This window comes from Larus michahellis, chromosome 10 (assembly GCF_964199755.1).
Source record: "Larus michahellis chromosome 10, bLarMic1.1, whole genome shotgun sequence".
In the NCBI taxonomy this organism is placed as follows: domain Eukaryota; kingdom Metazoa; phylum Chordata; class Aves; order Charadriiformes; family Laridae; genus Larus; species Larus michahellis.
Window position 1 is genome coordinate 4,947,042 of NC_133905.1, and position 11,288 is coordinate 4,958,329.

The 11,288-nt window shown below is 38.7% G+C and overlaps 1 protein-coding gene across 1 annotated transcript; it reads right to left on the minus strand.

Annotated features, from left to right (window-relative positions):
* Positions 1–1,070: 1,070 nt before the first annotated feature.
* Positions 1,071–11,216, minus strand: CHCHD4 (coiled-coil-helix-coiled-coil-helix domain containing 4). Its single transcript, XM_074602886.1, has 3 exons — positions 11,084–11,216; positions 9,014–9,112; positions 1,071–2,262 (listed from the first exon to the last, which is right to left on the minus strand). The coding sequence occupies exons 1-3, from the start codon at positions 11,103–11,105 to the stop codon at positions 1,967–1,969; spliced, it is 417 nt and encodes a 138-aa protein (XP_074458987.1). The 5' UTR covers positions 11,106–11,216; the 3' UTR covers positions 1,071–1,966.
* Positions 11,217–11,288: the final 72 nt, after the last annotated feature.

The following is an 11,288-nucleotide window of genomic DNA, read 5'->3' on the forward strand; positions in this document are numbered from 1 at the left end:
AGGCAACATGGAAAAGAAAAGCACAGCAGAAAAAAAAACCAGGAGGCAAACTCTTCTTAGAACAGAGCACCCCTTCACAAACAGGTCTTGCTTCTTCACAACTAATGCACTGGATTTCCATTTGAACAACCAAAAGCTTGGGTGCATGAGATTTATTTTTTTTTTTAATTTGGTGCCCAGTAGTTATCTGATTGCCTAAGATTTCATTTTCATGGTCCAATTGCCCAAGTGCCAAGGTTTATCACTGCTGCTTTTGTGCCCATTCACTCAGGCTAACTTGGCATTTGTCTTCCTACACCTGAAAGAGTCACATTGAGAAGCTCTGTCACACTTTGTTTCTTTTAAAAGCAAAGAGATACTGAGAGTACCTGCTGTCCATGCCTCAGAACTGAGCAGCTGTCAGTCACTTAATTGCCTACAATTTTTTTTAAAGGATCCAACAGCTGTACTGAAATATAAACAGCTCAAACACACTGTAAATTTTAACAGAAATTCCCCTCAAATGTTCAGAAGCATCTTCCCTAACACTTAAATAACTTCTACAAACAACAAGGTACCAAAACATTACATGGAAACAAATCTGCTGAGTACTGAAAACTGCTGCCCACAGAGACAGGCAAAGACCCACAGCCCTGCAATGAACAGTTACTGAAGCTGCAGGAACAATTGTTTTGCAATACAATTCTCATAGCCTACATTTTATTAGGAAAGAAAACCAATGTAGCATTCCCTTATCCACAGGTATTAAACTATAGTGAATTACTATTAAATTATTTGCACCTCTAAAGTAATTTTCAAATTTTTTAATAGCCGTTCAGGTCCTCTGTGGTGCTGGTTCATAATCTACAGTCTACTATAGCTGCTCAAAAAGCTTTACGTTTTTAATGCCTTCCTGCCTGGGGCTGGGGAAAAGAGCATGGGACAAGAATAAAAATCTGACAAGCCGGAACAACTGATCTTCACAATCCAAACTGATTCAAAGTCTGCTGCAATACAGAAGAGTATTTCAAATCCAAGCAGTGTTAGCTAAAAAAAAATAATAAAAAAATCAAACCACACAGAAACAGAAGTTTTCAGTGAAGGTAAAAAGTATTTGCTTTTTAATATGCAATTCCATCACAGTATCTGTTTTGAGATCATTACACCAGGTAACATTTCCATTGTATTCTCAAAGTATTTTACAAGAGCCTGTCTAAACACTGAAGGAGCAGGTACTAACTAAAGGAACCCAAAACCTGTGGTTTCAGAGGAAAAATAAAGCCAGTGATCAACATTCACTCCATTCATCTTTATCAATGGTTGCACAACACACCATTTTTAAAAATGCAAAAGCCATCACAGTAAATAAATGAAATCAAAGGAGAAACACAGGTCAATGTTTTTCTGGCAGTCCTTACCTGATGTTGGTAGTAAAATGCAACTGTAATCTAGTAAGACCATTTGAAATTATTTTACAAATTCTACATTTAGGCCATTATCAGTGTCCTGTATCACTCTGTCAAAAAAAATCTTTAAGGAAAAATAATCATTTAATGCAATTTCTATTAGAAGAACAGAATACATTAAAAAAGAGCAGCTGTTGATCAGAATATACTGAAATGAAGACAGACCTGGTGTACTAGTGGAATTTTAGTTGAAAGCTATATATATTTAAAGACATTATTCAAGTCAAAACTCAAGGAGAACTTGAGGGTAAAAAACAGCTGTTAAAGTATTAACTGTGTCTGATAGCAGGTTACACAATGCATACACGTACTCGTTCTTTTTGCAGTATTTATTTGCAACGCTGTAGCACTGAGATTTCTCCTTCGGCAATAAATTATTCATTATGATACAGTGTATAGAACAATGGTGAAACATTTCTTGACAACTCGAACATTTCTTGACAACTCAAAAGACAGACATACTGCAAAAGTCCATGTCTCTGAAAATGAGAAATGGAGACAACAGCCTCCTTGCCTCTTCATTAGCTAGAGCCCTTCTCCTCTTTGGCAGCAGAAGCCTCCATAGGAGTAGCTTCCAAATCTTTGCTTGACTTTTCTTTTTCTTCATTTTCATCCTCTTGAGGGTAAAGATCTGGGTATTTTTGCATGCATTCCTGCATGGCACGGAATTGGTCCACACAGTCTGATCCTTTTATTTCTTCTGTGCTATAGTGGAAACAAGAAAAGGCTGACTTGAACTGTTCCCCACAGGGACCACTAGCCATTCCACCCAGACATGGGCAATTCCAATTGATATCTCCATTGGGCAATATCAATCCTGAATGAACAAGAGAGAAGAAAAGTTAAGCGTCCCTTCCAAGAATTGATTCCATTCAGTGAAAGCTGATAGGTTGAAGTACTAACAATGTCATATTAGTTCTGTAGCTTCAAGGGTGCTAAACACCTTTCACTTCCTAGCCAGTCTGTTTCTATCTCTGATCTGTATGATTCTTTACTGGGGACAAGTAAGATTAGCTCTGTATTCATGCCTGAATTAAGTCTTTCTCCCTGCACTACACATCACTGCGAATATTCTAGAGAAACTGCGAAACAGATGGAAGTCAAGTCAATCCACTTGCCAGACTCTGTCAAGAAAGAGCAAGTCTTCAAATCATGTCATACAAGTCATAAGAATTTAATTCCAGTATTAAGATTAGAATTCTTTTCCACCAAGCTGGATGCATACATTTTTCTTCTTGTTTTAAATGAACTCTCAAATATTAACCCACAACTTTCTCCCTTAAAATTTGAACTGGAAAACCAGAATCACAAAAATGAAAATCAGTTTATTTGTAAGACACAGATTAAGTCACGTGCCACAGAACACAAGGAACAGTGAGAGTATGTCAATCTGTCTGGTTCCCAGAAACCAAACTGTTCTTTAGATCACAACTGAAAGTCAGTAGGTCTCACTTTAGACTTTAAATAAAGTGTAAAAGCTGTAAATTTCTGCTCTGGAATAGTTAAAGTCATCACAGAAATACTTCAATGATGGAATAGCAAGGTGGAGATTTAAATGAGCGTATGTTCTTTGAGACATCAACTGATTTGCACAATGAAAGTCGAGCAGCAAGCCAGAGAATTAATTTCCTCTGTAAGTTTTAGAAAACCTTTTAAAGTCAGGTATAGAAATGTAATGTAATGGACTTGTTCATGAGGGCTTCTAGAGTCTCTAATACATTGCTTTATTGCAATGTATGTCCATTCCTTTTCTCTACTTTGCATGAAACATACATGTAGTTATATTCATCTACTAAGTGAAATACTGTGCTGTGATGCAGGCTGGTTTCTTCTCCACTTGAACAATTTGCTCTCCTCCTCTCTAGTAGACTTCCCTAACTTCATCTCCATGTTGAGTTTCTGCAGAAGCTAACAGCATGTACATAAAGTTTAAGTACTGAAGTTCAAGTACTTTCCCTTTACAAGCAGGTATGAAAATGCCATTGTCCAATAAAGTTGTCCAACCAATAAAGCTGCATTAATTCTGATCTGACCATGAAAGTATATTTAGGGCCTGATGTAACTTGACATTACCTAAAATACTCCCACAGAATTCAGTAAGCCTACTTATTGTCTTTGTCCTGTGGGATCATGAAATTTCAGACGTACGTTTCACTCCCACTCACAACTCCTTGGACGCTAGGCCACAATATCCTGAATTTTATGTACTGGTACAACAAAAGCAGCTCAATCATATTTATTGCTATATTGAAAGGAACGAAAGGAAAATTTTACTCTGATTTGCAATTCATCAATGACGTGCTCCAACTCAGTCAATGCAGTGCAGCAGAAAATTAGCCAGTCAAATCTCAGGATTGATCAGTCTCATTTTAATTACAGAAAGTAACAGTCTCCTTAGCATGACTTAGTCAACTACAGTAATACTGTAATTTTTCATAGATCACGCTTTATTCAGCAAGATAGTTTTGTACAATATCTATAATAATCACTGCACTGAGAAGATATACCTAGCACAGTACATCATGGCATCTCTAGCTGCCTGGAGGAAAAGCAGAATTCCTTATTGCCAAGGATAACATAAAGCAGAAAGATGTTGATCATACAGCGTGGAAGAATCATAGCTTGCTTTGTAAGCTAGATCTGAAGTCCCATATTCTTCCTCACTAACATCAACCAGTCATTTTCAATAGTAATTTGTCTAATGCTTCAAAAAGGAAGAAATAAATTAAGAGCTCTGAAGTGCTCCTGAAGACTATAAAATTACTTGTAAAGTAATTCTCTTAAATTGTTCCTTTTAGAACTGGAACTGCCTTGTAAGTATGCACATTTTAACAACAATGTAAGAATTATCCCATAAACAATAATTTCTTGTGTAACACATGAGCATTGATTTGCACCTATTTGATTGCTGAAATAGCATCAGTTCCGGATGCTATTTGCAAAGAAACCATGCTTTAAAAAAACAAAACTAAAAACCAGATTATTAAGGCAAGCAATTCCTCAGTGATAATTATAGCAGAATGGACATTTCAATGATTAAGTCTATCAGCTAGCTTTGAACACAATTATAATGGAAACAGATTTCATCCATCACTCTCCCCAAATCTCAAGTCTGCACTAGACAGGATCACTATTTTTAAATAAAACTTCTTTCAAATGTAGCCTGAACATCACTGATCCAGTGGCTCATAATCCACTTGAGCCTGCACTTGGGGAAGAGAAAACAACCCTGTTTACATCGTGTCAGATCAAGCCTTGTGTTAGCAATTAACTGCTGACATCACAGAATCTAATCTCCCTTAGCTCAGAGGATCTGTTAATATCATGGATGATGGCAAGCCCATCTGCATTTATGTCAAGACTTGTCTTTGTACTTGCTGTAATGAAGTCCCACTGTCTTTCTGAGAAAAGTTTCTTCCCTGATATATGACAAACATTCCAATAAAAAGTGTATCTGTCAATGATTCACAATGTAAGATGACAGACACATAGGAAGCAGGATTGAAAGGGACATCAGTAGTCATAAAAACAGTCCTGTACATCTGATCATTTACCAGGTTCTTTCTTAAAAGAATCAGGGTTTTTGCTTCATCAGACCTCTCTGGAAACCATTTCAAAACTGTCTCTAAAATAAGATGACTGGAATGAGTCTGGAGAAACATAAGGGAGAGGATACCACCTTTATTTGAGGTGCAATTCCATAAGCACTTTTAGCCAACTCTGCTATCATAGCTGTAACGCTAATAAAAATTACTTCTTGTGCATAAAACTCACCAGTGCCTTCTTCATATAAGCCTAATAAAATAAGAAATTATTCTAACTGATGGGAGCAAAGATCTCCATGAAAACTAGAGATCTTTCACATTTAAATTCTTCCATCTGCAACACATAAGACCAGAAACAAGCTTTACAGTGAGAATGCTATTTCAGAACTGTTGCAAATGAATTCTTCATTTGTTTCCATCAGCCACAGCTGTTAAAAGACACATACAGTGAACTTTGATATACAGGGCAATATGAAATACTAACTTGAGCCTAACTCTGGTTTGTCTGCCTTCCCATTTCACATGGCTTCATTTCTTTCAATGTTTTTGTCTTAAAGTGTGCTGTTAACATTTTGTCTACCAAAAACTCATAACTAATAGAACAAAATAAATAAATCAATCTTGTAACTGACAGAAATAAAAAAGAATACTACACAACCTTATTTTCTCTCAAGGGAAACAGCACAAGTTTTCCCGACTGATCTACTGACTAAAGTAGACTGCTCAAAGACTGATGTCTGTTAATGCCTGAAACAAAATAAGAACTATCCAAAAATTCCAAACTACGTTTATTGTAAGTATGAAAAAGGCCCCTACAAAAACCCAACGCCTCAAATAAAAGTTTCAGCTATATTAGAAAACAATATATATTATGGTATATCTATATAATAAATCTATTCTTTCCCAGATATGACTGTTCCGTGTCTAGCACAGCAGAAAAGATGAAAAGAGTCATTATAGTGAATTATACCACAGCAGTTGAACACTGGAAACCAAGTCTTCTACTCAAAGTAGAAGCTAAATTAGAAAAGCCTGCATGCTATTTTATGTACAGCAAAGCCCTTTCCAATTTTCTTTTAAATAAAAACCACACAAGCCAGAGCTTCTGCACTGTAACATATTCTAAAACGTTTTGCCCATATGTCTTTCCTGCCCTCAAATTTCACTCATATTAGATGCAGTTCCATTCTGTGATATGTGGATTGTTTCTGTTTTGATCTGATGCATTGTAGCCCAAGATCGTTCAAGTGATTTTTTCAGAGAACCCTTAAAACATGGCAGTATCTTACTAACGACATGCTAAGACAAAAAAAAAAAAAAAAACCTTCAAAAAACTCCACACCACACACCAAAAAAACCCAATTCAAACTTATTAACAGTATTTGAACAGAGTTTACAGAGTTTCTCATTTTAAATCACACAGACACACATTTTCACTGTAAGGTGTCCCTGACATAACTAGCTTCTAGCTTTCTCTGTTTTCTTCCCTGTTCTATAGTTTTGGAAGCAAGTGATTAACCTGCTGTAAATACAGGATTGCTAGAAAAACAATGTGCCACCTCCACTCCTCACCACTGTCTTCCCATATCCAGCAAAATACATATAAGAGGATTCATTTAATATGGCTCTTAATTTTGGCTAGTTTATGACCCAAATAAATGGCATAAGACTGTATACTTGTGGTATATGTACGACTAGAAAAAGAATAATTTGGGGTGAAGGGGTAGGGTGTGAGACAGAAGGAAGAGAATCGTTTTCTATGCTCACATTCCAAACCATTGTAGTATGTCTGTCTCTTATGCTAGATCTGAGATGTGCACCCTTCTCCTTCCTCTTAAAAGCCGGTATCAAAAAGGGATGCTTAGTTATAGGACCAATATGCATCCACATGCTGTTGACAGACAGCTTTTACTAATATTTAATTATCACCAGACACCATGAATGATTACAAGGGGAAGACAGGTTAACTTTAAACAACTACATGTAACATCAATGCAAGACTGCACAGGTGATTTTACTTAGCTAAACAGCAAGCCACTTGGTTTAGCTGTACACCACACAAGGTGACTTAACACTTCAGTGAATGATAAAATCTCCATTGGTTTGTATGTTCTCCAGATGTGATAATCTAGAAAAAGTATCTTTCTTTGCTTTATTTTGCAAGCAGTCTCCAGTTTTTCAGAGGAAACAAAAAGCCACAGAAAAAGAATAGGGAACTTAATTCCACCACCTGATCATGAGAGGCTGTTAACTCTTCACTTAACAGACCAATATTGAATTTTAAATTTGCCTGAAACAGGAGTTAACAACTCTGATTTTGTTTCACTTCCACACAGCATACTGACAGGAATAAATACTCTTAAAAATGAGTTCTCCTCAGACGCTGTTTTCCACCTAACTACTTTACATGAATCATTCGTAGTAGGTTCCATCTTGCATTCTGGTCAAAGCAGTAACAGATATAAGTGCCACAGATTTTATTGTCTGTAGGGGTCTCTATTTGAAATCTTTAGGGGTTAAAGCACCATTCCCATGGTAAAGATGGTGACAAATCCCAAAGTACAGAGTGTTTCTGTCAAATAGGCACTTTGGGTATTGGGTCTTAGCCAGCAAAACAACCTGGCTGAAAACATGAGGAAGAAGAATTCTTGACAGATACTAAACTGCAGTTTTCAAACGCCTTTCTGAAACTGGAATTCTCTCATTGTTCTCGTTTGGGTCAGTATAAAACTGAACAGACTCATCACTGCTGATGAGCAAAACATTTAGAAATATCTACTGACTACATACAGTTGTGATGAAACTAAGATAGGCAGCTAAATGCAAAATAATTTCACCGCAAATCTATGTATGACAAAGTTATTTTAATGACATAGGAAGATATGGTTCAAATTAAACTACATACCACACCAGCTGACAAAGCGACCCTCTGTGCACCAGCTGCTAAACTGTGTCTAAATACTGCCCTCTAAAGGTCACAGAGCCACTTGAAGAATTTCTACTTTCTAACAAAACTTCAAAAGGGGTGAAGCAGTTACTTCAATCTCAGATGCACTGAAAGCAATGACATCACTTCACACAAAGTGAAAGGTTAAAAGACATGTAAGCATAAAGGCAATTGGAAAAAAAAATTAACCAAAATTCACAGGTGTTCATGCCTAACCTACGGCGAAATTTATTTAATCATCATGATAGGAAGATTATTTCATTTTACCTACTAGAAATAACCTAAAATATGCTCTAAAATCAGAATATTACAAGCCTTGATCTCAGAAATGTTCTGGTCTCTTAAATCTCCATTTACAGGTCAGATCTACTTCATATAAGAACTGCAATCTTCACTGAAAATTTTAACTTACATCTTTTCAAGGCAAGATGGCTACAGTAATTTGAACTTACCTGTCATGTGCCATTGAAAAATATTACTACTAGTTATATATTGCTACTAGTATAGTACAGGATTAATCAGATATAATTTATATTAAATTGGATATTCAGAGATCGACAAATTAGGCAATTTCAGCTGCACACCGGCAGGTCACCAACTCACATCACTGACAGTGGTATGTAACTCACTTGAAGTTCTCTGAACTTTGCACTTGGTCATTTAAAGCAGTGAAAAAACAACCATAATTTTCACCGGTTAAGCTCTAACTTTATTAATAAAGGAAAGGAAGGAAGAGATTTTTTTCTAGATATCTCTGGCTGCTAACCAAAACTATAAGCCATCAACTGATGTATTTGAATAGGCCGCTTCTTTGAAAAATCATTAAAAATGTAGGGGAAAAAAAACACCTCTGAAGAAAGCATGTCATTTGTGATGTCTTAATTTGGAAGTTAAAACTGCTAAGAGTATGGGTATTTATCTACTGAATAACCAGCTACGCTTTGTCTTTAAAAATTAATAATTTGTTCCTACTTCATACAAGGTTTGGGTTTTGTTGTTGTTCTTTTTTAAGATTTTTAGAATATGGTATATGTGATCTATCACTCTTTACTTCCGTTCTTCTGCTTACTACTGACCTTGTTCTTCATAAGGGTCATCTGGGTCATCTGCAACCAGCTCAGCACTGCTTGGTGTCTCATGGTCCTCCTTGGTCGCAAATATAATTCTGTCTTTTCCTACCATACAGGAGAAAACAAGCAAAAGTTCAGAGAAAACTGAGACATGAAGAGTCACTTACAAAGCTGCTGAACACCACAAGGTAATGAGATACTCAACACCATGCATTAATGTTAATAGTGAATTAATTCCGTTGTATTTATCAGTCACCTTCAAAACAAAACAGTTGTTTGTTCAGAGAAACTGAACATACACAACTGAAGTGTTATTCTTCTAAAGTTGCAATTTGCACAGCAACATACTGTAATGGCTGCAGATCACAGTACAATTCATTGAACTGTGAAGTTAAAAAGCTGTTTCAAAACAAGCTCACACTCTGTTGCCAGGACTAACCCAGATGAAGGGGTTAGACAAAAAAAGGAAGATTGAAAGAAAAACTATACCAAGTTACAGGACAGTGTTCAATAGGATACTTATTAATAACAGTACTCTCCATTAAGGACTGGTGTCATATTTTACAATAATTATCTGAATTAAATACTGAAGAGCACCTTAGCAGTGTAGAACCAACTATATTGAAAGGTGCTGTGAACATTATCGAGGACAGAAAAACAACACAGTGTGCTTCCTGCTCTTGTGCCACTCTTGATTTAACAAAAGTTCTGTAGCAGGGTGGGGGAGGCTTGTATGGAAGCCCAAGTAGAGTTTTCTAACAATTCAGTAAAACTATGAAAAAAACCACTGAGGCAGACAAGCAGAAAAGACCAGCTGGCTAAAACTCTTCTGAATGCACAACTGAGTATTCACTGAGTGGAAAAAAAAAATATGCTGAGTTCCCCGAGAACTTCCTTTCATTCTCCAAATTCATGAAGGTCACTACAGTGACTTGGCATGATACAGAAATCAGTATCTTCTTGCCCCTCAGTGTGACCTCAACCAGCAGACGTTCAGTAACTCCCTTTACTTTGCCCAGTAACCATTATGCAGTTAAACATGTCTGAGAAACAGATAAATCTAAACCCTTTTAAAAGGGGAAACAGTTTTCTGTCAACTCTTCATTGTACTCCAGAGAACTTTACAATGTAGAATATCCAGTTGTTTCTTATATAAAAGGAACTAGAAACATATGAACTCTAATGCCCATCACTGTAATTTTGTGAGATGCCATAAGACAACTTACAGACCTTGTAAAGATCGAAGATCTTGTTAAAACAAAGAAATCAAAAACATAAAGTAAAGAGGTCCATAGGTTATGACTACCTCACCACAGTTTATGATCAGCATTCAGTGTGCCAAAGTTTATAACTTCAAAATTACATTAAGAACTACAGAATGATTTTTTCCCGTTTGAAACTTTACGTTTAGTCACTTTACATTCCTTCAAGGGCGGGGGGGGAAAATATCCCCCAGGACACGAAATGCTCAAGCCTCATAAATACCACAACCCGTTCAATATAATACCTTGCACCGATACAGAACAAAGCTCGCGCTCTACCCACCCTGTCCACCTACAGTGTTTTGCTTAAACAGGTAAAAAAACCCCACCTCTGGCCACTTCAGCTAAACTGGCAGAAAATTAACCGCTACGGGAGGATCCCATTCCGCTGCGCGGCGGGGCGCCTGCCCGCACGCCTCGGCCACTCCGCAGCCGCACCTGGCGAGCTCCACTACTTGCCCGGAGGCGCGCACACACGCCCAGCTCCGGCCATGCTGCGGGGACGTTCCAGTCCCCGGCTGCAGGCCGGCCCCCTGGGCGGTGGAGGCCCTCCGCGCCCCCTCTCGCCTCACGGCCACCCACCCCGCCGCGGCTTCCCGCCTCCCATGAGGAGAAAGGTCGGAGGAAAGAGGCGAGGCGGCCCTCCCCCGCCGCTGCCACACGCGGGCCGCTTTCCCGCCTCCTCTCCCCTCAGGCTGCGCCTTCCCTTCATGGGCTGAGGTGAGAGTGCAGCCACCCCACCTCGCCCCTGGCCCCCGGCCGCCTCAGGGGCGAGCCCGCCCGGCGTGACATTGGGAGGACAACCCGGGCGCACCTTCTTGCCTGCAGTAGGACATGACGGAGCCGTCCAGTGCCTTTCCCCACAGACCGACCCCGCCGCCGCTGCCCCCTCCGCTCCTCCTCTGCCCCCTCCACAGCAGCGGGACAGCGGCGCGCTGCTCCACGCTCTGACCTCCCGCCTCCGGAAGCGCCTTCCCTGCCCGCCGGCGGCGGCTGACGCACCTCCTGCCGGAGGCGGC